The 27,047-nt window shown below is 36.4% G+C and overlaps 2 protein-coding genes across 13 annotated transcripts in view; both read right to left on the bottom strand.

The window, feature by feature from the left end:
- PTH2R (parathyroid hormone 2 receptor) overlaps nt 1-1,954 on the bottom strand; it is a 133,884-nt gene extending 131,930 nt beyond the window's left edge. For all 4 annotated transcript variants that reach the window (XM_031936572.1, XM_031936573.1, XM_023217205.3 and 1 more), the window contains exon 1: nt 1,435-1,954. The gene's annotated coding sequence lies outside the window, so the exon portion shown is untranslated. The remainder of the gene's footprint in view (nt 1-1,434) is intronic.
- A 1,077-nt stretch (nt 1,955-3,031) lies between these two features.
- The window catches only part of PIKFYVE (phosphoinositide kinase, FYVE-type zinc finger containing), a 92,925-nt gene continuing 68,909 nt past the window's right edge, over nt 3,032-27,047 (bottom strand). For 6 of the 9 annotated variants that reach the window (XM_023219920.1, XM_023219954.1, XM_023219912.1 and 3 more), the window contains 17 exons: nt 26,632-26,740; nt 26,362-26,516; nt 25,505-25,595; nt 23,100-23,160; nt 22,100-22,237; nt 21,277-21,397; nt 18,763-18,858; nt 16,517-16,600; nt 15,541-15,638; nt 13,678-13,842; nt 11,669-11,728; nt 10,842-11,018; nt 10,337-10,440; nt 9,008-9,136; nt 7,629-7,890; nt 7,141-7,215; nt 3,032-6,593 (listed from right to left, as the gene is read on the bottom strand). In XM_023219920.1, the coding sequence (XP_023075688.1) occupies nt 6,478-6,593; nt 7,141-7,215; nt 7,629-7,890; nt 9,008-9,136; nt 10,337-10,440; nt 10,842-11,018; nt 11,669-11,728; nt 13,678-13,842; nt 15,541-15,638; nt 16,517-16,600; nt 18,763-18,858; nt 21,277-21,397; nt 22,100-22,237; nt 23,100-23,160; nt 25,505-25,595; nt 26,362-26,516; nt 26,632-26,740 (2,041 nt within the window). In that variant the 3' untranslated portion in view covers nt 3,032-6,477. The remainder of the gene's footprint in view (nt 6,594-7,140; nt 7,216-7,628; nt 7,891-9,007; nt 9,137-10,336; nt 10,441-10,841; nt 11,019-11,668; nt 11,729-13,677; nt 13,843-15,540; nt 15,639-16,516; nt 16,601-18,762; nt 18,859-21,276; nt 21,398-22,099; nt 22,238-23,099; nt 23,161-25,504; nt 25,596-26,361; nt 26,517-26,631; nt 26,741-27,047) is intronic. The other 3 variants (XR_002733263.1, XM_023219938.1, XM_023219965.1) reach the window with 3 other exon arrangements.

Genomic DNA, 27,047 nt, shown 5'->3' with positions numbered 1-27,047 from the left:
AACCCATTTATATGAGGTAATGTAAGTAGTCAAATTCATAGAAACAGAAACAGTAGTTACCTGGAGCTTGGGAGTAGGGGCAAAGAGGAGTTACTTAGTTTTGCAAGATGAAAAAGTTGTGGAGATCTGTTTCACAACGACACAGTTACACTTAACACTATCGGATTTTACAATTAAATAATGGCTAAGATGGTAAAATTGCATTATGCATTTTTTACTTCAAAAAACCAGAGCACTGGTTGGGTACGTCCTGCCCAGAGTCTGCAGCTGGAGTACTCTGAAAAGGAGAGCAACTACAACCTCCCACAGCTGACTGCAGGAACCCATCGCTGCGAAGCCTGGAGCAAGGGCCGCACCCAGATGGCCACCATCTATCTGCCTCAAGAACCACGAAGTGCACAGCTGTAAGAGTGGGGCCAAGTGGGCCAAGGTGCCCGAGCTCAAGGAGCACAACGGGCAGGTAACAGGCATCAACTGGGCCTCATCATGATCTGTGGCACAGGCCACAAGGCCTCTGTGTGGACGCTGACGGACTGGGCGGGTAAGCCCACACCCACTGCCTGCTGTGTGTATTGGGCCCACAGGACAAGTTTGCTGTGGGCGGCAGTTGTGTGCTATCGCCATCTGTTATTTCCAGCGGGAGAATAACTGGTGGGTGTGCAAGTACATCAAGAAGCCCATTGGCTCCACCGTCCTCAGCCTGGACTGGCATCCCAGCAACGTGCTCCTGGCTGATGCCTCCCGACGTCAAGCACAGGATCCTCAGTATACATCAAGTGCATGGAGGAGCGGCGGGCACCTCCACCATGGGACTCCAACATACCCTTTGGGGTGCTGATGTCTGAGGCCAGCGGTAGATGCGGCTGGGTGCTCAGGTTGGCTTCTCAGTCAGCGGGTGCCACAAGGCCTGGGTCAGCCACGACAGTACTGCGTGCCTGGCTGATGCCAACAAGAGGAGGGCCTTGCAACCCCGGTCCCCAGCTTCATCACAGAAGGCAGCCTGGTGACAGCAGGCCACAACTGCTTCCAGGTGCTGTTTTACCCTGGCACCTGGTGGGTGGCTGGATGGACGAGGCCAGGTAGAGCTCGTAGCGTGGCTTGCCACCCGCCAGACTCCAGAGCCTCAAGCAAGCGGGAGGGCGGCAGGGCCCCGGGAGCGGCCTCCACTTGCCGCACAAGCACAGTCTCAGACAGGTCTGGCCCAGAACCGCGGTCCTGCACCCCAGGCATGCCCAGCGCCTGAGCGAGGACCTCAGGACCAAGTGACCTGCGAGGAGCACTCTGCCCTCATCCCAGCTGCCAGGGAAGGGGCCCTGAGGGGCTCGGGGAGGCCGCAGCTCCGGGTGTGACACGAAAGTTCCTAGGGACCAGTAGGAGACCCCGTGGGGGCTGCTTCCGAGGAAGGCGGGAGGACAAGTGGGGAGCTCTTCTTACCTGTTCAAGGAACCTGTGCCTTCTTCTTGAAGAAATGCTTTCGTTTACCGTAGAAAAAGAAGAGAAAAGAAAAAGCACTAGGCTGGTGGACAAACTGCTTCGAAGTATAAAAGGTCATTTTCAAGGGAAAAAGCATTTTAAAAAACTCTCCATTTTTAACAATATTAACCCAGGAATTTTATCAGATTTCTCTCCAAGAAACCTGTGGGTGGATGGGGACTGGAGCGCGGGCTGCCTCCCGAGCCACATCCGCTCCTCCCGCCCAGCACGAGAACATGGAGGCAGCGACTGGACGCCCCGCAGATCTGCCACCTCCCGGTCTCTCTGCACAGCTGGCCACCAGCCCAGCCACCTCTCAGGGCACGCTCTACCCAGTCACCTCGCCTTCCCCTGCATAACCCAGGCAGGGGGTGGGCCTCCCAGCTTCGTGCCCACAGGTGTGAGTTCCTGTGAGAGGGAAGCCTCCCCTCACGTAGAGGACCTGTGTTCCCCTGGAGCATGGAGGCACTGGCAGAGGAGACCCCTGCCCACCCACAAACTCAGCCAATCGCAAATGGAAGAGGGCGGGACTTCTTCCTTTAGTGCCCTATCGGAAGAAAGAAGGGCAATGCTGCTTGCCCATTATTGGCTGAAATGAACTGTGGGTTTACCTAAGTTACGGATTCTCCAGTGGTTAACCAGGAAGAGAATGAACAGAACAGAAAGCGACACTGCCAGGCCAGATTAAACAGAATAGTCTGGAGGCAGGGAGCCTAAGGCCGATTCACACTGGCTCTCTAGAACTAAATCAAAAGGAAATCCCCAGCTTTCCACACCGAAGTAACAAAAGGACTGGAATACTCCCTTTGCAAGCACCCTCCTCCCTTTTCTGCATGGCAGACTGAAAAGTTAAAGTATCTCTGATTGGTTGCTTTTTGCAACCAGACATTGGCATAGGAGTGTAACTTTGTACCTTCACTTCAGCCTCTGATTGGTTGCTTTCCACAACCAATCAGATGCTTGCATAGGCTCTAACCTTTGTAACTTGAGCCTCTGATTGGTTGTTTTCCATAATCAGACTCTTGCATAGGGTTTAACCTTTGTAACTTCACTTCAGCCTGATGGGTTGCTGTCTGCAACCCATCGGCCTGATTGCAGGTCACTAATTCATTCACACAGGGTGTACACCAAGTAACCAATGGGAAATCCCACTTTCTGGTTGTGTGACCTTGGGAAAGTGGCTTGACCTCTGTGAGCCCCAGTTCACAGGATTAGTGCAGAAGTGTAAGGTATTCAGCCAAGTGCCTGCTGTAGTTGGAGTGGCTAATCAATCCTGAAGCCACAAATGGACAGGATAAACAGTATTTAAACCCCAGAAAGTTCTGTAACGGGAGCTCTTGTGCCCCAGTGCTCCAACCCTGTGGAATGTACTTTTGTTTTCAATAAATCTCTGCTTTTGTTGCTTCATTCTTTCCTTGCTTTGTGTGTTTTGTCCAATTCTTTGTTCAAAACGCCAAGAACCTGGACACCCTCCATCGGTAACACAGAGACCAGGCTTTCACGACAAACTCCATTTCCTTTTGTTGTCAATTTCTTCAAGCGGATTCAAAACTAAGTTGAGTAAGTAGATTCTCAGTTTGTTAAGATTTCTTTATTTACAAGTCTCCAAAAGTTCAAGGCAGTTATCTTTTAAATAACATATCAATCATATAAAATAGCTAGAACCAAAGTAGAGAAATATATACAATATAATACATTAAGTACTTTCAATATAGTGGCATTTTTCATATTAAATTAAAAGAGGCTACTATGATTTACAATGTCATTTCTCTAGTTTAAAATTCAACATGTCAAAAGACATAATGTACATTTTTTACAAAACTGACAGCAGTTATTAAAACTGCTAATGATTGTAATTTTTATTTTTTCTATAATACACTGCACCTGTGTTACAAAAACAAACAAAAAGGGATTGCACTAGATGGTTTAAATACTGCATAAGTCAGTATATTAATACTTGAGGAATAATGAATGGCTTGATTCGTTTTATGACCAGGCTCATTCACAACACTTTTCACTCTTCAAGCTCAGCAAACTCCTACAGGTAATTACTTCCCTTGGCAGTTTTACACAGGGTCACTGCAAATGGGTAAAATGTCATGAAGCTGATGACCACAAAGCCATCACAAAAGCTGATGTCAATATAACCCTAGTATTTACAATACCTAATAAGAGCCAAAGCTAGAAAACCACTCACTGCTAAATCATGGAAAAAATTATAGTTTGTAAGAAATTTTGAATATAAAGTATTCGATAGACTACAAAAGAGCTTGCAACAGCTTGTTCCCATTATTTTTCTTATGTCAGAATTAGAAAAAAGTAAATCCTTCCTATTTTTTATTAAGTTTTGATGGCATCAAAAAGCTTCACATTTATAAATAAGATTTTTGTACAAAGCAACATGTTACTGACATAGTTTTCTCTTGCTACTATCAATTATTCTTGGGACTCATATTGTATGTTAAGGAAGGAAGTATTAAGATTTCTTCCTCATTCCTAAATTTTCAGAATTAATATACTCTAGGCCTTGAAGGAGAGGAAAACAGCCATTTAATACTTAACACTGAGTAGTACAGTATTTGAAATATCTCATATCTATGATAGTGGCCTAAACAAGAGCAGCAAGGGACCAGACATACAGTTCTACCACTCAACAGAAACAGTTAAATTTTACATTTCCCCTTCATTAATACTGTCCAATTTTAAAAGGAGAGATTACCTTTGCAAGGCAGCAACTACTGTTTCAGAGTGTATTATATTGAAAATTTTTGCCACAAAGTTACCTACTAGACAAAAGTACTTTAAAACATAGTTGTTCAAGCCATGGGCAAGGAAAACAAAATCAACAGGACACATTATTGTCAGAAGCCATTCCTATTGAGCATTCCTGCTATGCACATAGAATTGAAACTAAAAACAAAGAAACAACCTGATTGCACCTACTGGGAGACACCTTATACTTCAAGTGTTCATGACTACAGGAAATGGACAGGATAAATAACACTAAGTATCCTCACAGAAAAAATGAACAGAGACAAGACAGTGTTGGCATTTTAAATCAGATACAAAATCCATTGTTCCTGGACACAAAATAAGTGAATAATGTTCCACATTTATTTTTTTACTTCTGTACAGCTCCTTTACTAGTCTTTGATTTCGAAACTAAAATTCTCAGTGTTTTGTGTATCTTTAAAAGGCACATACACATTTTTAAAAGGGGTCAAGCGGAACTTAGCATCACATTAGTCATAAGTCCTTGGTCAACTTGCTTCCAGTTCAAAACAAACCACATTTTTAATAAGCACCAAATACCAACCTACCGCCTTCATTCTCTAAAGCAAATTTTCTATAATGTTCCTACTCAAGTATTCATCATACTGTGTAACTGAACTTGTCCAGATTTCTTATTATGTGAAGGCTAATGTGCTATTATTATAGGCAGTCCAAAAACAGTGAAATCCTTAGAACTTTGTAAATCCCCAAATTATCCTTGTTACAAAAAGAAGTCAAGAGGAAATATTCTGGGGTAACAGTATTTCCTCAAAGATAAGTTTACTACTTCTGATCACTTTTTAAACAAAAATGCTATTTAACAAGAAGTTCCTTACTAAGAACAACTTTTTTTTTTTGTTTTGTTTCATTTTGTTTTTTTTGAGACAGAGTCTTGCTCTGTTGCCCAGGCTAGAATGCAATGGTATAATCCCAGCTCACCACAGCCTCTGCCTCCCAGGTTCAAACAATTCTCCTGCCTCAGCCACCCAAGTAGTTGGGGTTACAGGTATATGCCACCACGCCTGGCTAATTTTTTGTCTTTTTAGTAGAGACGGGGTTTCGTCATGTTGGCCAGGCAGGTCTTGAACTCCTGACCTCAGGTGATCTGCCCGCCTCGGCCTCCCAAAGTGCTAGGATTATTATAGGCATGAGCCATCGCACCCGGCCTATTTCTTAACACTTCTTAGCAGTCAGAACTAGCCATTATGTAGAAAGTTGGAAAGGGGATGTCCAAGTGGAAATTTTTTTATTTTCTAGATGCCACTAATAAATTGCTGGTTATATTGAAAAGACACTTTGCCTCTGTGAAAAAAACAAGTGTTTCCCTCTCACTCAATTTCTTGGATTGGGCCTAATTTATTTTATATTTTAAAAATCCTTCTTTAATAATTACTTCATTAGAGTTTAGTAACTACAGACTCATTTACTAATGATGTACTATGATACCCTGAAAATAGAGAAAAAACCCTAGAATATGAGCATATGCAAGTAAATGCAGTTTAATATATCAATTGCACAAAAGTTTTAAACAAGTTGTAAAAATATCGCAAAAAGAAGGCTGAAAGTTAATGGCTGTAGCCTCCTGTCATCTACAGAGAAAACAAAATTTTAAAAACATCACACATACTCAAAAACAGGCAAGCTGGAAAGATCAAGAACATGACAGGATTCTCAGTTTAAGTCAAATTCCTCAATAAAACAATAAATGCCCACGTGTTTAACTGGCCATTAATGGAATAAATCAGAATTTTTGTGAAGGTTTCAGAAATTCTAATAAGTAACATTAAATTATTACAGAAAAACACAAAACAAATTCAGCAGCTCTACAAATGCTTTCTAAGCAGAGAATGTGTTAAATGTGATGCCAGGACAGTCAATTTATGAGACATTGTTTTCTTCTTAAAACAATAAACTAGCAAATTTAACCCATTTTTTTACCCTATCTACTCATCTCCAACTTTAGCCCTTTGAAACATGTCTGTATTTTAGCTTAAGAAAATTTTCAAGCCACTTCCCAACCTATAGACAGCTAATCCACAGGTATCAAAAATCAAAGTGCAAATTCATGGAGTTTTTACCATTCCATTACGGACAGTCTAAAGAGCCACAGAACTGAAAAGCCTTTTTATACAGTGGTGAACACGATGAAGAAATAAAACATGTAGCTTATTTTTGGTCCTTTGTTCCTGTCCCCTTTTCCTTCACAGTCCATTTCAAAATATGTGCTTGATTTCAGCAATTCACACCCAAGCCTGTCCAGTGGTCTGGTACCATTAGGAAATACTTGTCCATTGCCTCGCAAAACCTAGTCCTGTACAACTCCGGAGACACCACTGTTGGCATTTTACCTAAGATTATGAAAGAGAAAAGGGGGGGAAAGCTGTTAAATAATTGATTGGGCAACTGAAGTCAACTGACCATGTTCTTTCATATAAACTGCCTTAAAGATACACATGCAGAAGCAGTCTAAGTGAGCAGGAAAGGTTATCTGCTATGCCACATGTCATGGGACAAGGTCTTACCTGGTAGGAGTTTCTGTTTAAAAAGACTAGCTCCTGTCTAGAGATGAGAGATGTCTAAAAGCACAAATGAGGCTAACAGTGCTTAGAGAACTTGGAAGTCTCAAGTGTTAATTAAAGACAATCTCTTATTCAGAACATCTGGCTTTTTAAGAAATCTTTTTGAGAACCTCTGACATTTTAACTCAAATTTACACCCAGTATTTCCCCACCTATACAATTCTCATTATTGTTTGGTCACTTTAGAAATGACAATGAAATCAATGATAATCACTTATTTTTTACAACTAAAAAAAAGAATCAGTATCCACTTTTAAAATTTTAACTGATAAGAAATACATGTGAACAATTTAAACAGAACAAAAATTCTGCTCACCTTGTCCGCCTAAAATTCCTGTTGATTTCACAACCATCTCAAGCTTTTTGTCCCATGTAAATGTTCGAATATAATCTGGGGGTAGAAGGAGTGAAATTAGCAATAAAGCTATGTTAATAAATATAATCAAATGACAATAGCAATGACTATTACTACTACTTCTATGACAGTTAACTTTTACTGAGTGCTAACAATGTGCCAAGCGCTGTTCTCAGGGTTTTCTCCACACTAACTTGTTTAATCCTCACAACAATCACAAAGGGCCTCATTTATAAGTGACTTTTTGAATTCACATATTTTTGGTAAAGATAATGAAAATGAGGGAACTGAGTAGAAGAGACTAGAATAAAAAACTGTTATTTGTGAAATTTCAAATGAAAGTTTGTGAAAATATTCAATAAGCTATTATTAGACCAAGTTCAACAGAATATTTAAAATTTGACTCTGACTTCAATCATGAAATATAAGTAGGATACTCATTGACTTACCTATAATTCCAACTACTAGCTCATTGCTAGTATCATCTCGCCCAACCAGCAAAGAATAATCTATAATGAGGTGGCTAGAAAGGAAATGGGAGTCACTATGGATCGAGGTTCTCAGCACAGCTTTGGAATGAGAACGAATGTATAAAGGGTTGTCTCGAACCATCTTTAGGAGATTTTCATCTAGCAGGACCACATCACAACTCTCTTTTCCAGTGTCAGTTTTTACATTCCGATTCCTAAGAGAGCCCTTCAAATCAAAAACCTAGCAGAAAGAAAATGCTTTGTCACTTATGTATGGGTTGCCACAAATGAGTAGTTAATGTAAGTAAATCAAAAAGGCAGAAAGACTCCTTATAGTCAATACCATTACATACACTCCAAAGTTTAACTGAAAATTGAATCATAAGTTTTTAAATGCATGGTGATATCATTGTACAGTACATAAAATACACAGTAATATAATTCTATCATTTAAAATTAACACCTGGGTACTCAATTACTGAAACATTTCCAAAATACACTGGCCAATTTAATCAACTTTAAGATACATTAACAAGTAACTCCAGAAATATATCATTGGATCACAAAACAGTGTTTAAAGAAAGAGAGAGAGAGACAGAGAGAGATGCATATAGTCTTAAGAAACAAAGTTTTGATACCAAACTCTGGACACTTACTTACAGCAATGTAGAAGAGCATAAGTAGGAATATCTGGGTGGTAGGAAAAGCAATGCACTCAAAGGACAGGGGACTTGAGTACCACGACCAGTACAACCTGTAGTATATTCTACAGACCAATGCTGGTCAGTTGCTCCTGGCTCACTACGACATTAGAGAACTAGTGCCAGAATATAAATCAATTACATTATTAAGTATATTGTTTAGTTCAGCTGACATTTTTCTCATAGAAGGTGTTCTCAATGAAGAAAGCAGTGCACTGAATTACATTCTAGCACACACATTCCTTATCTCATCACAGACTAGAAACAGTTCAAGGACTAGCTCTTTGAAGAGTACTGTTTTAGAAACTAGACTAACCTGAGTCTTGGAATAACTGAGTGATTTTGATTAAGTACTTAATTTCTGTAGGCGTCAGCTTCTTAATCTTTAAAAAAGATGTGGGAAGTAGATCTGCCTTCTTATTCTACCAATTCTGTGATTCTAGAATATTGGACGTGTATTTTAAGACTGCCCCACAAGAATAATTCCTCTTCGTTCTTTCTCCAAGGCTGAGCAAGTCAAAAGTTAAATATGGGCTAGTAACCAAAGTTAAATATTTACTATAAAATAGGATATTACTCTCTGATTCACTGTATTTAAGAACCAAAGGTACAAAAGGTTCCAGTAGCTAAATGCTTCACAGAGTCCAATACCCTTACCTGTGCCATCTTTCTCCCATAGAAAAGATTTTCCATGACAAGGAGATCTAACTTCTTCTCAGTGTTGTTCTGAGAGTTCTTATAACCAATTCTGTAAACTCCAAGAATTTTGGCCAATGCCGTGGGCCTCTAATCAAGAGAAGGTCAAAATAAATTCTTATCAAAAAGGGTTATTTATAATTTAATACCAATGTAAGGATTATCCAAGTAATAACTGAACATAATTTTCTATTAATATGACCAAAGGACTTTGAAAAAAACTCAAACTCTTGAATCTCAGAAGTGAGTATACCAGCAATGCCAATAAAAATATTAGATCCTTAACATTCTCCCAAGGAATAATCTTTCAGTTGATCAAATTCAAAAACTTCATTATGACATGTAATTTCCCCCAATACTATGCAATAAACCATGATAACTTCAAAAAAAACCCCAAAACTATGTAACTCTTTCATGATTCTAAGATTACAGTTGGGTTGGGGTGGGGGGCACTGGTGGCTGCTCAATGACAAGTGAGCAAACCTGGGCCACCGGCTGCCTCTCTTTCTAGCTAAAGGAAGTATCCCCTTGTTTCTCAATACACGTTTCAAATTTCAGTCTCAGCAAAATTACCAACTACTGAATGTGCACCTAATTTCATCCAGTCTTAATGTCTTAAGTGATTTTTTATATAAACTAGTTAAAGGCAACTTGCTCAAGATCATTTGGTTCCTCACTAACAAACGCAGGAAATACAGAGTTTAAGATCTCTGAGTCCTATAGTACCTCAATAGCATAACAGAGATCAATTCATGTCCTGCATATATCTTACCACAGAGAAAACTGCCATTAGGACTGTTACAGTTTGGATGTTTGCCCCTGCAAATCTCATGTTGAAATGTTATCTGCAATGTTGGAGGTGCGGCCTGGTGAGAGGTATTTGGGTCATGGGAGTGGAACCCTCATGAATGGCTTGGTGTCCTCCTTGCAGTAACAAGTTCTTGCTCTGAGTTCACGCAAGATCTGGTTAGTTAAAAGAATGCAGCACTTCCCCCCACCCCCAACCCCACTCTCTTGCTCCATCTCTCACCATGTGACATGCTGGCTCCCCTTGCCCTCCACCATGACTGTAAGCTTCCTGAGGCCCTCACCAGAAACAGACGCTACCAGAATTATGCTTTGTATACACAGCTTGCAGAACCATGAGCCAAATAAACATCTTTTCTTTACAAATTACCCTGCCTCAGGTATTTCTTTATAGCAACACAAGAACCGACTAACAGAAAGACTCAGGATGTGGAAAAAAAAGCCACCAAACTTTGATTACAGACCATGGTTTTAGATTTCTACCTTTTGTTGAACAGCATTTGTAATATAATTGAAGTAATGTGGTGCAAAGTCGAGGAAAGACTGGACTTCCAGACGAGGCATTTGCTTCAAAATAAATCTATCATCTAAAAGGCAGAAATTTCATGTGTTTACTCAATCACGATACATACTGTAATCTATAATACATCATTCCAAAGATCCTAAATGATTGGGTTGTTTTATGATTTTAAGGGAAATTTTCTTATGTCAGTGAAAATTTTGATCAGAACACAATTCTCAATGAACTGAAGGGATCCTGTGGATTTATGTAGTCAAAGACCCTCTATTTTGTCAATAACACATCTAAGTTCAGTTCTAGAAGATCTACTTTTTAAAACTACCAAACAAAACTTTATAAACACCTCTGTTAAACCTAGTAGGTCATAGTTATGAAAGTTCTTATTAAGCAATATCCTTCCTGCTGCATTTTCTGAGGGAAAGAGATGGAGACTACTGAACCAATCAATAAACAATGAGAAAGGCTCACCTTCAGTTGCATAGAAGGCAGCTCCTGATTTGCCTCCCCGGGCCTGCCAGGGGGATGAGTGGGAGAGGGAACGAATGAAATCTTCCTCACTGCTGTCCAGAATCACTTCACGCATCTTATGAAACTCTCCCGCATAGTAGAGCCGACAGTAAAACTTGGCATTAGCATCAGAAAATTCTATAAACAACAGAAGTTTTTTAAAAAAGCTTTACGACTCAGAAAATATCTTTCCTCCTCCACTCCCTCATCCCCTGCCCTGGCCAAATACAACCATTTAAGTTTCTCCATGATGGCATTTTGCATGTTAGACCCAAATCCCTATTTATCACAATTTTGTTAAAGTGATCTTCAGGGGGAATTAAAGAACATCATATGACCATCCTTACATATTTTCCAAAAAAAAGAGAAAAAAATGAAAATCACACACAAAAAATATGACTGAGTTCTAATTTTACCCTTGTTACCTACCATATTAACATCATTGTACTTTTATAGCAATGCTTAATAAATATCTTAAAATGTAATGTACATATTATTCTGGATAATACATTTCTGGCACCCATATACACAATTCTAAATCCAATTGTCAAAATGCTGTGGCTCTTTATAATTTACAAATAAATTATGCTTTTGATAAAATTTCTTTATACATTAAATGTATACTTTATAAACTATAGATTAAATATATCTCACATCAGCACACAGACTTAATATTCATTTCAAGAACTGGGACATTTATTCAGTATGAAGCTAGAATTCTCAAATAATAGAGCTGGCTCAACTGTAGTCCCTCTCCCCAAACCAATGATATAATATCTCATACTTACGAAGTTCCACATGAGGATTTACGAGTTGTTTCTTTTGTGTATCTCCTCCATCTACTTCATCTAAAAGGTTTAATATCATTAGTAAAGCCAAGGTTTTGAGTAATTATCAGTTCATTTTGTCCTTTCCTTTTTCCTTGATGTAACAAAAAAACTTAGCAAATTAAAAGCAAAAATATCCTACTCAAGTCACTATCAAGCAAGCATAAGATATACAATAAAACTGTCTTAAATGATTACAATAAAAATGTTAAGTTTTTCTGGAATTTCAGTTTTTAAATTAGAGAAATAGCGAATTTACGTTGAATACTTTTTCTTACAACTGAATGATTCCTACAATGGCAATATAGTAACTCAGTTCTTACACCAAGAAATTCCATGGCTTCTGTATTATAACTATTTTCCCCATGTGTGTAGAATAATGTTTCCCCAATCGTTTGCATTGCTTTATCATGTATTAAGCGATATAAAATATATATAAAATATTTTATAAAATATGATTTTAAAACAAAATTATATACCAGTTATATAATATATAACTATTATTAGCATATAACATATATAATTATACAACATAATAACATATAATACAATTATATATTAATATACTTAAAATATATTTTTATACATAAAATATACTAGAATCTATGTCAGAGCTTTTTTTTAATATGTGACTGACTTGCATTGCAAGCCTACTACTTTCTGTTTAATTATTAGAGATTTGAAATACATCTTAATAGCTAGAAGAACAAATAGTCCCCTAAGTTTCACATTTCAAAATAATTTTTGAAGCATCTAGGCCTTCCAAGGATGCCATTATAAACAGCTACAGCCCAATAGCAAGCAGCCTATAGAATACAAAACAGATATCTTAATTACTAGTCAAAGTTTATTATAGCAGTTGTTTTTTTTGTCTGTTTTTTTGAGATAGAGTCTTGCTGTCACCCAGGCTGGAGTGCAATGGCGCAATCTCCACTCACTGCAACCTACACCTCCTGGGTTCATGTGATTCTCGTGCCTCAGCCCCCCAAGTAGTTGAGATTACAGGCATGCGCCACCAGGCCTGGCTAATTTTTTTATTTTCAGTAGAGATGGGGTTTCTTTATGTTGGCCAGGCTCATCTCCAACTCCTGGTCTCAAGTGATCCACCTGCCTCAGCCTCCCAAAGTGCTGGGATTACCATACTGGGCCCAGCAGTTGCTATTTTTAAACTACTAATTCATAGGACACCAAACTATTTCTGTATAGAGACAGAGTAAATATTTCACTCTGAAAAAGTTCCAACTACTCAACTTGCCAATATAAAGTGAAAGTAACCAGATGATAAGTAAATGAATGGGTGTTTTCCCAATAAACATTAATTTACAAAAAGAGGTCATCACAGTATGCCTACTCCTGATCTAAACCTATACCCAAACACAATGAGGTAGATACACACACGGCACACACACACATTTTTTTTTTTTTTTTTCGGTAGAGACAGAGGTCTCACTTTATTGCCCAGGCTGGTCTCAAACTCCTGGCTTCAAGTGATCCTGATGTCTCAGCCTCCCAAAGTGATGGGATGATAGACATGGGCCTATCTCACCCAGCACTAGACACAATTTTTAAATGTCAAAATGAAGGGCAACATAAATAGCTGCAACTTTACAGGGACTTGAAAAGAAAGAAAACATTTGAGTATATAATATGAGTTACATATTGAGACAGATGTTTTTACATGTGGAATGTCACATCCACCTTGGAAGACACTGTTTTTGCCACTTTACAGGTTATGGAAACTAAAGATTTCTGATTCTACCACACAGTACATGATGGCAGTGAAATCTGAAACTAGTTGGATTCTCCCAGTGCCATGCTTTTTCCACTCTAACACACTGACAAGTGAGAACAGAAGGAATGCCTCAGTTTCAGCACTAAGAATTATCTATTTAAGGCTGTAAGAAATATATGCAACTAAAATAAAAAAAATCAAAGCCTAGAATAAGCATATTTATTCTTCTTTAACACACCTTGAGGCTCAACGCCTTGATTCTCGGTCCCCTCCTTGCCCGTCTGCCCAACCTGGTAGTAAGCACTATCTGCTCCACGTAAGGTCTCTCTCTTCTGGGAAGAGAGATCGGGGCTTTTCCCTGCTGTCCCTCTGAAGAAGGACAACATTCCAGAAGCCTTTTTGGCTAAAAATAAGAAGTTACATATTAATTTGAAGTACAGGTCACTGCAGATGGAAAATAAAAATTTTCAACTTATTTCTTTATTAGCAGTAACCACTATATGAAGTTAATCAATCTGAGTAATGCAGATACTTTTGTTTGCACAATGTCCCACATGTTGTTACTTATTGTTCCACATGTTGTTTTTGCATAATCAGGCACCCTTTTTAACAAAAACCACTATTAATAAAAACATAAAAAAAGATGGAGGGTTAACACTCAGCTCGATGAATATAAAAATATGGGGAATTATCTAGAAAGCCTTTCAAAAATATTTTTCAAAGGCAGTCACAGCTTAAGCAACAGGATTAAATTAGGGCTGAGTTCTTACAGTATTGCAATATAGTTAATTAAACGAACACAAAACAATTTCACAAGCTACAAAAATTCAGTTAAAGGTAACATCTTTTTGTCATTTGTGTTCCTACAGTCCAACACAGGAAAAGATAAGATTTCCTTTTTAGCATCTTTCAAAAAATAAAAAAGGCCATCAAACAGCCAATAATTTACTAAAGCTTGCTCTATACTTTTACTCCTAGTTTTGAGCTTCATTCATCATATTATTAATATGATTCTAATTCTTGCAAATTTACCATTTACAAAATTCACAGAAAATGTCAATCATAAATGTGCTTACTTGGGTAACAGACACTAACTAGTATTGCCTCCTTAATATCCACTCCTACCTGGTTCCCTACTAACAGATGCCAACTTAGGGGAAGAGGGGAGCGGGGTGGGGTGTGTGACTATGTGTACAGCACCAGGAAAGGATCATGATTTGTATAACCCAACTGGGACAATGCTGCTCCCTACTTTCTCTGTCTCTTTCAGTCAGGAGTGGCCATGAGCCCCAGTTCTGACCAATGAGACTAAAGGAAGAGCCTCTACGTTCCTAATGAAAGAAAACAGCTGCAGCTTGCAACACCCTGGTTTCTGCCTCAAATTCAAACAAAAATGGAACACTTTTAACATGAGGAAAACTTAAAGGAATCATAGAGAAACTATTCTCCTAACGGTGTAACAATGCTGAGCAGCTAAACAAATGCCAGCAACTGCCAACCTCCAGGTTTGGTTATGTTAGAAAAATAAGCTGTCATTTGTTTAAATCCTTACAGTTGAATTTTTTGTTACTTGTAGCTGAATGTATTCCCGACAAAGTCAGAGAAACACCTAGCTCCACCACTGTCTAATCTTAAGCAAGTTACTAAATCTAAATTTTAACTTCCTTTCTGAAAAATAAGGATATGTCAAATAATTCTTACGTGGTTATTAGGGGGATTAAAGGAGGGAATGCACGAAAATTTATTTTCGTAGTGCCAGTAATATTGTAAAACTAAAAATGAAAAAAATGTATCTTGCATCTTAGGTTGTATATTTTAAACTGAAAGCTCTTCTAGGAAGCAGATCCTCCTTTTTGCATAGACCAAAGAGCTTCTAAAAGTCTCCAATCCAATACCTTGAACTTACATTTGAGATAAGAATCAATGAAGAAAAGCAAAACACCTATAAAGAGGACATACAAAAATATCTAAATTTATATTTCAGAGATCAGAAGTAGTAAATCATTGCCAGACGGTACTAATTGGTTTTTATGTATTTTCTTTTTCAAACCATAATTATAGGTAAATCTAATTATAAATATTCCTCCATGTGTAATCTTACTTGGTTGTGGTTCTGTTTCTGCTGTACGGTTTGTCTGTCCTCCACTCACTTCAGGTAATCTGATAGGGCTGCTACTCTTTGGTCTGCTATCTAAAGTACTAAAATGAGGGAAAAAAAAAAAAAGGAAAAATTAGTTTTATACAAGTCAAACAGAAAATAGTAGGTACTCTACACTAACTACGTTGTATACTGATTTACTTCCTACCTAACCCTACCTACAATATCAAAAGTCTGATTCATAATTTACATAAACACAGGCTAGAACACAGAAAAAAAAGTCTGAAATATCTAATATCTACTAGACTGAAAGCGAAATGCTGTAACCATAAAAATATATGGAGGAATAAATTATGTTTCCCAAGTCCATTAACACTATATCAGCACCCATAAATCAAACAATTACAGAAAATATCAATACTTTTCTCTCACACTAGTTTTCACAATGATAATTCAGATAAAATTTTATCATGTTAGTAGAGTTGGAAGCTCTATTTCAGTAAGAATCATAATAATAAGCATGTGACAATTTCTGTCTAAAAGTCTAAAATACTGAATATGCCAAAAGAACTGGTTTGGATTTGGTTTTTGAAGTATTAGGACCTTTACTTATTATAAACAATTCACAGGTACTTTAAATTGCCAAGTCAAGCAGTAGCTTACCAATTTTACAATTTTATAAAAATAAAAAAAATACCAATTTAGTTTTTAAATAAAAACTTTTTCATTTTTTTCAAAAATGTCATTAAATCTGCATATACATTTAACTGTTATTGCAATTATCATAAAACTGCATTCTAAGGGACTGTTTAAGATCTTTTGCTCTATTTGAGCTTGTTGTCTCAATTATTGGCTGAATGAGTACCATTATCTGAATCCTAGAAATTTTTATGCTGATAAAATGCTATAATAAAACTGAAGTACAAGCATATAGAAAATGATAACTAAATTAAAATAGTTTCTACTCAATCTGAATCACCTATTTGTTGGAAGCCCTTCTTCAGCACCGTTCCACTGAGTCGCTTTGGACAATTCCTCTAAGGCATTTCGGTATTCTTTACAACTTAGGGTAAAAATAGGTTGAAAAATGTTAAACATTAACTTAGTCTTTAAAAGTAAATCATATGGTTTACAGTAAGTTTTGCATTATAGAAGCACAATCATTATAACTTTCCATAATTAAATAATTTTGGTTAATTAACAAAAGCAATCAAGTAGAAGCTTCATGAGGAAGGTCAATGTCCTCATAGAAGGTAATACAAAATATGACCCACTGACTCATCAACCAGTATCAATATCCTCAACAAAGATTTTAAAAGCCTATTTACTAATATTTACATCAAATGACTTCAGGGACTGAACAGGTAACTTAAAAGTTGAAGCCTCAGTGTTTAGTACAATAGAGAAAAAAATAATTCGAGAGTGCTTTTCTACTAAAGTACTAAACTTTAAGGGAAAAAAATGTTTAATGTTCTATTAACCAAAAAGAAAAAAACAAAAACAAAAAAACCTGACTCTTAGACTAGCAGTCTGGGAGCCCTGCTTTAGATAAATGTCATGCAACAAGAGAGCCATGTTAGGATGTATTATTTTTCTAAGACATTGAAAAAAGATGATCTCAACTAGGATCCTTACTTCCTAATGGTATAAAAAATATTTTTGATTTGGCTGACTCTCCTACCTTTCTTACCTATTAATATATTACGACTAATAAAGTGAGAAGCTTATACTATGTTCACAAAGGCCAAAGGCAAAGGTTAAAAAGGTATCATATGGAATCTTATACAGGAAAAAATTCCTCATTATCTACATAGTAAACTCTAAACTCCATAAAGGCCGAGGCATGTAAATCTATCTTATTTACTCCTATACATCTAATACCTAGCATATAACATTTTGTAAACATTCAAATATTTGTTGAATAAATGGACTCCTTGTAACCACTATCTAAAAAGAAAAATTAAACATTGTAATGCCTTCCAGTGGGAAAAAATTGCTTTAAACGTCTTAGATTCTACTTAAACTAAGTTCAGCTACCACCAAGATATTCTTAAAATTTAAAAGCTTTGCCCTTTTAGATATACTATATATATTTTTAAGTGGATATATCTTTAAGATACATAACTGTATAAACTAAAAAGTCAGAAATGTCTACAGAGTAAGGCATAAGAACAGCATTACAGTAGTACCTCCTCATCCATAGTTTCACTTTCCATGGTTTCAATTACCCAGAGTCAACAGCAGTCCAAAAACATTAAGATATTTAGAAAGAGAGAGAACACATTCAAGTAACTTTTGTTATAGTTTATTGTTATAAAACTGTTCTATCTTGCTATTGCTGTTGTTCATCTCTTATTGTGGCTAGGCTAATTTATAATTAAACTTTATCATAGGTATGTATGTATAGGAAAAAACATAGTATTTACAGGGTTCGATACTATCTGTAGGTTCAGACATCCATGGGGGTTCTTAGAACATACCCTCCATGGATAAGAGGTGACTGCTGTTTTCTAAGTAGAAAAATTTTACCTCATATGTAGAAAATGAGTGAATGGTACAAAAAAGATATTCAGACTGTACAAGGCAGGATGTTCCAAGTACTATGTCAATAAGTAAACTCAGGGAAGGGATACAAGGGAAAACATATTTTAACAGAATGGATAGAGGATTCAAGGCTCTGTAAATAACTTGCCAGGTCAATTTAGTTATTAGGAGCTTACTTTGGAATCATCCTTTACTCCATTATTTGGGTACAGAGAAGATTTTTATGGATAAAAAGAACAAGCTGCCAGGCGCGGTGGCTCACACCTGTAATTCCGACACTTTGGAAGGGAAGGCCGAGGCGGGTGGATCACTTGAGGTCAGGAGTTCAAGACCCACCTGACCAATATGGTGAAACCCCTTCTCTACTAAAAATACAAAAATTAGCCGGGCATGGTGGTATGTGCCTGTAGTCCCAGCAACTTGAGAGGCTGAGGCAGGAGAATTGCCTGAATCCAGGAGGCACAGGTTGCAGTAAGCCAAGATTGCACCACTGCACTCCAGCCTGGGCAACAGAGTGACACTCTGTCTCAAAAAAAGAACAAGCTATCATGACTAAAGAGCATATATTTTTACTTATATTTAATCATTCTGCTTTATGTGAAAGATTCCAAAAATAAGGGATTAACAGACATACATAAAATACATAGATATCATCATAAGTCAAAGTCCCATGAATAATACCTGAGAGCAAAAGCAATGATGGAGCTGGGTTCCTTCTCGCAGACTGCAATGGGCACTCGTTCATGTTCATACATTAAATAGTGTTTATCTGGATCACTATGAAAATTTTTAAAATACGTAAGTTAACTAAGTACTGTAGAGTTAAGAATATAATTAAGAAAGCCAAAATGTATGCAGATATAACTTGAATCATTAAGAAAGAAAAAGATATCACGAGAAAGTTTTTGAAGGCAATTAGAAAATTATCAGAATTAATCAGGTTTCAAATCAGAGGGTTCTGCAATAGTCACTCCAAACAAACCTTTCCATACTGCCAAGACTCTGGCCATACTAACCTCAAAAAAAATCTACAATCAACAGCAGAAGTCTAAGATATTTTGTTCCATTATAAGCTAGAGAGAAAAAGTCTTCCAGAAATTGTGGAGAAGACACACTACTAGTTCAATAATAAACAATGCAACACAGCCACTCTACCATTATCATACAAAAAACCCAGTGTAGCTCCATTTCCACTTAAATTTTGCTCCCCTGACTCCGACCCTAACTCACCTAGGCACTGTTAGGCACAATTTTTATTTAGGTGCTATTTACTGAACTACAAACATGCCAAGGATACAATATGAAGAAAAACTATTTTTAAGGATCTTACATGTGTGAGATGTTAACAATATAATGATGAAAAAAAAAATTGGCACCATAGGGTTTATAGTGTAGTGGGGGCAAAGAAACAGACAATCCTATAAATAAATAAATATAATCTCTGTGGTAAGTGCTATGAGAGAATTGCTATAGAATGAATGTTTATCCCCCCAGCCCCCACAAAATTCCTATGTTAAAATCTTAACCCCCAATGTTATGGTATAAGGAAGTAGGGCCTTTAGGAGGTAATTTAGGTCATAAGGGTGGAGTGTTCATGAATGGGATTAGTGTCCTCATAAAAAAGATCGGAAACAGCTCTCTCAGCCTCCTTCCACCACATGAGAACACAAAGAGACAATAGCAATCTACAACCCAAAAGAGGACCCTTGCCAAAACCCAATCATGCTGGCACCCTCATCTCAGACTTCTAGCCTCCAGGACAATAAGAAATAAATTTCTGTTGTCTATAAGCAACTCAGTCTATGGTAATTCATCATAGCAGCATGAACGGACCAAGACAGGAATCATAAGAGCATATAATAGAAACCTACTATGACTGGAGCAGGAGGTAAGGGAAGGGTCTAGTACATTCTTCTTAGAAAGAACAGGACTGAATGATTAATAAAGAATGTGTTTCACAAACAGCAGTTTAGAGAGAAGAGAAACAAATAAAAAGAAAAAAAACTATATTAAAAAAAATTAAAAAGGGCCCAGTCCAGTAGCTCAGTACTTTGGGAGACTGAGGTGTGCAGATCACCTGAGGTCAGGAGTTCGAGAGCAGCCTGGCCAAGATGGTGAAACCTCATCTCTACTAAAAATATGAAAATTAGCCAGGTATGGTGGCGTACACCCCCAGCTACCTGGGAGGCTGAGGCAGGAGAATCACTTGAATCACTTGAATCTAGGAGGCAGAGGTTGCAATGAGCCAAGATCACACCACTACATTCCAGCCTGGGTGACAGAGTAAGACTCTGTCTCAAAAATAATAAAAATTTAAAAAATAAAAATAAATGTGAGAGCATGAACAAAGACCATAACATAACAGGGATCCCAGCCCAATCAAGAAACTCATATATTCAGGTCTAAAGTAGAGAAAAAAGGGAACTTTTATATTTTACTATCATGTAACATATCACATACTGTACTGTGAGTCCTAACTGTATCTTCTCAAAGATTATGAGCTCCTAAGAGCAATGACTGTTCCTTACAAATCTTATTCTACATCATAGGGCACTAAAATAGGCACTAAATAAAAGTTTAAATACTGACTGAATAAATGCATCAGTCAGTTAATAAAAAAGCAGAAGTCCTTATTACAAAAATGTCCACTTTTTGGATATATTTGTTCCATAACAAGGGCAGCATTTGAGAGCCACATCGGTCAACCAGTGGAAGAAAAATAAACTTTCACAGGCAGTCAAATTTGAGGGAGCCCCATACAAAAAAGATGACATGAAAACTCGGACAAGTCACTGTAGTTCATCATCAGTGCTAGGACAATGCCATGTCCCAGCAAATCATTAGACGAGTAATACCAACCTCATATATTACCAGCAATATGTTTTCATAATTATTACATCAGTAGACACAGCCATGTATCTTTGAAAAAAGATATACAAACAAGTGTTTCCAGAACAAGTAATTCAAACATTTATAAGTAACATTGGCTAGTGCTTTCTTTATCCATTCATCTACTGTTTTATAATGATTATGTGTTGTACCAATTACATTGTATCAAAAGACATCTCTTTTACTATGATGAAATAAAATTAGGATTGAAAAATCATGCATCAGATAAATATATTAAAATATGCAGCAAGTAATTAAGGAAAAATAACCCCCCTGCTAAGAGCCACTGGTTTTAATAATACTTACAAGGGAAATGGAATAGGATTATAGCTATTTCCTGGAAGCAAATTTGCAAAGATGGCTTTCATGGTTGACTTTTCCTTCACTTGGCTGTCTGTGGATCCCAGCAAATGCCCATCAAACACATCTAAAATGAAAAATAGTTTACGTATATATTAATATTCAGGGAGAATAAAAAATATAAGCTGCTGACTTTGGTTCTTTTCCTTTCTGGAATATGGACATATGTATACTATACCAATAACAGTTTTAAATTTCTGATCAAGGGAAAAGACCACTATGGGATAAAACAGGTAACAACAGTGACGCATACACAGCATTGATTCCAAGGGACACCTGTTTTTTTAAACATCTCCGAAGCACTGTGGCTATTATACCTGAGTTAAATAGCAATTTTAAAGTTAAGTTCAAAGTTTATGCTATAATTTAGTAGTCACCGCCTAAACAGAAAGCAAGGCATGAATCTGTTATCATGAAGCAAATATCTGTCCTTAGAGAAATGGTTGTAATTCTCTTATTTTCGTACAAAGCAGTAATCATGTGCCTTATGAAACCTAAGAAAGGAAGATCCCCAGAAGGTAGATGAGGGTAAGTGACATTTTTATACTAAGATATTTACATGTCAATTAATGTAACTAAATGAAGTAACAATATGATAATCAGCTAAATCTAAAAAACACTTTTGGTAAGTGTAAACAAAAATTCTACGGGATAAGAGTCTTACGTCAAAGAATCAGCAGTTTTTCCTTCTTGGTGACACATGTAAATCAATGATACATCTTTTAGTCTTAGATTCAGTGAAATATGTTAAAAGTGACTTATCCTCTACCTTCAGAACTGCTGGCCGCATCTAGCTCAGGGGGCCCTCCTACTGACTGCTCAGACATGACTTCAGGTGGTGTAGGCAACTGGAGATGAGTAGAACTAGTGGAGCTCTGGCTGGACAAAGTTGTTAAGAAGCGATCTTCTAAAGAAAAACACAATCTTAAATGAGTCATTTACATACATATTAAGTCCATGTCTACCTAATATTTTTTAAATGCTCATTCATATTCCTACTTCCTAAAAGGTAAAATTTTCACTTTTTAAAAATCATCTAGCTACAAAAATCATGTAGCTCATGTCATAGAAATGGACACAAAAATCCAGAAAAATTATATATGACTTGACTACAATCAAATCCTGGTAGCAGTACTGCAACTGTCAACCAAGACTGACTCCTATCCAACACACTATCTATACCACACACTATACCACAATGCCTACCTAAATATTAGTTTTTTAGTTTAATAGAGAATGAAATTAGGACACTGTGAGAAAGGCTTCACGCTTATTCTGGGAGAGAAAAAACAATTACAATAGAAAAATGCCAAGAATTAAAAGTTGAGCTCCTGATTCTACAGTCCATGTAAGTGTCCCCACAAAGTTTCTATGATGACACCAAGTTATTCAATGAAATACTGTGAAAGACATCTTAAGTCTAGACAATATTTTAGTGACATTAAAACCGTAAATTAAACTTTACAAGATTTTTGCAAGGAAACCTGAGGACTGACTTTGTAATAAGCAAAACAAATTCAATTTACTTTTTTCTGCTTTTTCTTCCCCTAATAGCAGCCTTCATTATATTTCATGTATTTCTATAATCTGATTTATCTTATTGCAATAAACTGTATGATAATCTGATAGGATTACAAGTGCTCTACAGGAAGTAAAGAAAGTCTATGAACAACAGAATCAGAAAAACTGCTCAAACAGTTTAAAACAACTTATACAATAAGAAATTTCTTTAAATCCAATGGCAAGTGATCACCAGACTCAGGACCAACCTTTTTCTCCATTCTGAAGTCCTGGAGAAATATTCCGTGGAGATGCATCCATCGCACTTACCTGTAGAGACGTAAATACTTTATTCTTATGGAAAACATGAAAATCACATTCAAAAAAATTTTTAATCAGTGAATCTTAAACTTTTTGGTCTCAGGACCCCTTTACACCCTTAGAAATTACTAAAAACCCCCTTAATATTTTTAATTAGCTTTTGTTTACCTTAGAAATTTTTACCTTATTAGAAATTAAAACAGAGAAAGTTATTAAATCTGCATTAACTTACTTATAAATAAACTCATTAATATAAGTAACATATTTAAACATGTAACATACTGTACACACTATCTATCCTTTAGTCACTTAGTAGCTGTCTTGGTTATCAGATCAACCACCATAGTACAGCAGTGCTTGTTTTCAAGTAACCCTTATTTTAATGGTCCCAAAGCGCAAACGCAGTGATGCTGGCATACTATTATAATTGTTCTCTTTTATTATTACTATTGTTAATCTCTTACTGGGCCTGATTTGTAAATTAAACTTTACCATAGGTACACATACATAGGAAAAAAACAGTACATATATGGTTTAGTACTATCTGCTGTTCCATGTTTCCACTGAGGTGTCTTAGAACATACCCTCCTTGGATAACGGGGGACCATCCACTGTAAATAAGGACAGTGCTACAGAATTTCAAATCAACTTTCAATCTTTCAAAAAAAGATGATCATCTGTTCAATAATTTTGTATTTTCAATTCTGTATCTATCTACATGCTTACACTACTAGCTTTGCAGTTTCTTCAGTGAGCAAATGGAAAGGCCACCAAAAGTCTGTGCTAGTCATTAACAGCTCCACACTAGTCAGCAAATACTAACACAAAGATCATCTTCAGTAGCCTTAATTCTTACTCTCACCTAAACTTCCTTTTTGTCTCATAAACATCTGTGTGTTTCTACACAGTTGTTTATGAGACAAAAAGGAAGAATTCACTATATATTACTAAATAACAAAAATATCTTAAGTACCTGGATCCATCATTCCATGAAAATATTCTACAAATACTACACACTGTACAAAAAGAAAATACTCCCTCAAAGTCCTCATGATATCAGAACATGAAGCCCTTATAATAAGCTGACATTAATTCATGTGAAATGTGGTGTCATAGGCAGAATTCTAATATGGCTCCAAGATTCCCAGCCCTTGGTGTATACATATCTCTTCTCCATTAATCACATACACGTTCCCTGACTTATGATGGTCTGACTTAAGATTTTCCAACTTTACAATGTCACAAAACCACTATGCATCTGGTATGCTCCTCAACTTATGATGGGGTTACATCCACATAAACTCATCATAAATTGAAAATATTTAAGTCAAAAACATACTTTTGGATGTTTTCAACTTATGATGAGTTTATCAGAACATCAACCTCTCAGAAGTTGAGAAGCATCTGGACTAATTTAGGTACTTCTGTAATTTTGCAGATGTAATTAAGGGCCCAAATCAGATGACCTCAAAATAGGAAAATTATCCAGATGCACCTGATATAACCACATGAGTCCTTAAATCTGTGTCTATAGATCAAAGACAGAGAAAGTAAGTGATTCAAAGCAAAAGAAAGGTTTGACACATTGCTGCAGGTTTTGAAGATGGAGAGTACTGAATGGTAAGAAATGTAGGCAGCCTCTAGGGGTTAAGAATGGCCTCCGGTGGACAGCCAGCAAGAAAACGAGGACATCAATCCTACAACTAATAGAAACTAAATTCTGCCAGCAACCTGAATGAGTAGGAGACCCTGAGTCTCAGACAAAACAGAAGCCCCAGCCAAAACCTTGAGTTCAGCTGTGTCAGATTCTGAGCAGAGAACCTAGTCATGCTTGCCAGTCTTCTGACCCACAGAAACCGTGAAATAATAAATTTGTGGTTTTGCCCAATGTTTTGGATGATCTATCACAGAGCAAGAGAAAACTAATACAGTTGAAAAAGAACTGACACAGTTCAAATACCTTAAGAAAAACCTCTTATTTAAGCAGAGAGATTTTAAAAACACCCAAAACTGTAGAGTATAAAATAAATGAGGACCCTATGATATACTCAGAGTATCCACGACTTTCCTTTGTAGCACTTGCTGTCACCATGATGCCACCCCCGGTGATGCCAGCAAACTGTAGCTTTTAAAAACATTTCAAATAAATAAATTATAACCGATCATTTTATTTCAGGTTATAACATAAAAGTAATCCAGGTCATAGTTCCTTGAAACCTCACAAATTCAAAATGGAAAACCCTGCTGGATGTCATTACTAAAGTATGTATTAAACTATCCCTGCTAAGTATTATAAATGGAACTAACTATATTTCTATCGATTAAGGACCAAAGATAAGATTACACTTCACACCTTGCTTTCTTCCCCTTGTCTCAGTCTTCCAGGACTTGGAGGAACTGAAGGTCTCTTTCTACCCTTTTCCTGTTGGAAAAGGTCCTGCAACCTGTGGCCAAAAGCAAATATATATATATATATATATATATATATATATATATATAATATATAATATATTTACATATATTATATATATTTATTATAATATATTTTTATATATTATATATATATTTAAATATTATATATTTATTATAATATATATATATGGTTTGTTTCTGCACCTTGAGTGCTGTTTATAAATTTTCTCTTTACAACTTTGAAATCACAAAGTTTTCCTGTTTGAATTAACCATAGTCTTTAAAGTTATATATAAATAAGAGTAAGTTTTTGCCGTATCTAATTAACCAGGAGCATTTGTTATCGACCATTCCTATCGACTATAGTTGTAAAACAAAGAATATCAAATTATTATAAAGAAAAATACTTCTAAAAAATAAATATTGAAATAAAGGCATAAGATAAACATACCAATATATTTGAAATTGCTGGCCAAAAACCAACAGTGACTCATGGCATACTACTTCAGTTAAAAACAATTCAACAGCACACACATCTGAACAACACTGTTTCAAATTATATTAGAAACAGCATCAAAGGCTGTTCTCCTCTTTGGTTTTTACATCTTCACAAACTACCTAAAATATAGCACATATATTTTAAAATATAAAGAGGAAAGGAGGGTGATGGAAAACAAAAGCTTCTTTAACTAGAGCACAAAATGAAACATCCATAATTAAAGATTTTTAAGTTGTAAGATATCATATTAGAACAAATGCAGCAATAATATTAAAGAAAACCAGACTGCAAAATCACACCTGTTATTCCAAGCTTGCAGCACTTCACAGAGACTTTGTTTCTTGGCAATGAGTGACTCAAAGACCGACTGTAGTTGCTGAGGGGTATCTACAGAGGAAGACATGAGCCTCGCTTGCATCTTCTCAATCCAGTTCTTGAACTCGCCTTCTTCCATCTACAAGGAACAGAAACAATTTCTGGAGACAGAGACCTATACAGACATACCCCAAAATAAACTTCTATTAAGTTAATAATTAACTTTTGAATTTTCTACCAAAGAAAGAAATTACCTCTTTCTGTGCAAAGATATCTTCCATTTTTTCCTCTCTTGTTTTACTAAATGTATCAGTTTTCAAAGATGCAAGTCTTTCATCAATGGCAAGATACACCTGTGAAACTCTAACAATAGAGAGAACATTAAACACTTTAGAAAGGGTGAATCAAATTTTCTATTTCACATAAATAGAAAAAAAAGTTACATGCAAAACGTAATTAAAATAATGTTTTACCTAATTAAGAATTACATTCAGTTTTGCAGAGCAAATAAGACCTAAAAGAATGTACTTCAAAATTTTAAGTTGTTATGTCTAAGAGAGTTTGGCTTCTTTTTTATCATTTTCCCATAAAGTCTACAATTTTCTTTTTGTACACCAAGCATAGCAGACAATTAGAAAAGCTATTTACATTTTCTTTTTTTTTTTTTTTT

This window comes from Piliocolobus tephrosceles, chromosome 11, assembly GCF_002776525.5.
Source record: "Piliocolobus tephrosceles isolate RC106 chromosome 11, ASM277652v3, whole genome shotgun sequence".
Lineage (NCBI taxonomy): Eukaryota > Metazoa > Chordata > Mammalia > Primates > Cercopithecidae > Piliocolobus > Piliocolobus tephrosceles.
The sequence above is the reverse complement of the archived record's forward strand: the minus strand, read 5'-3'. Positions and strand labels throughout refer to the sequence as shown.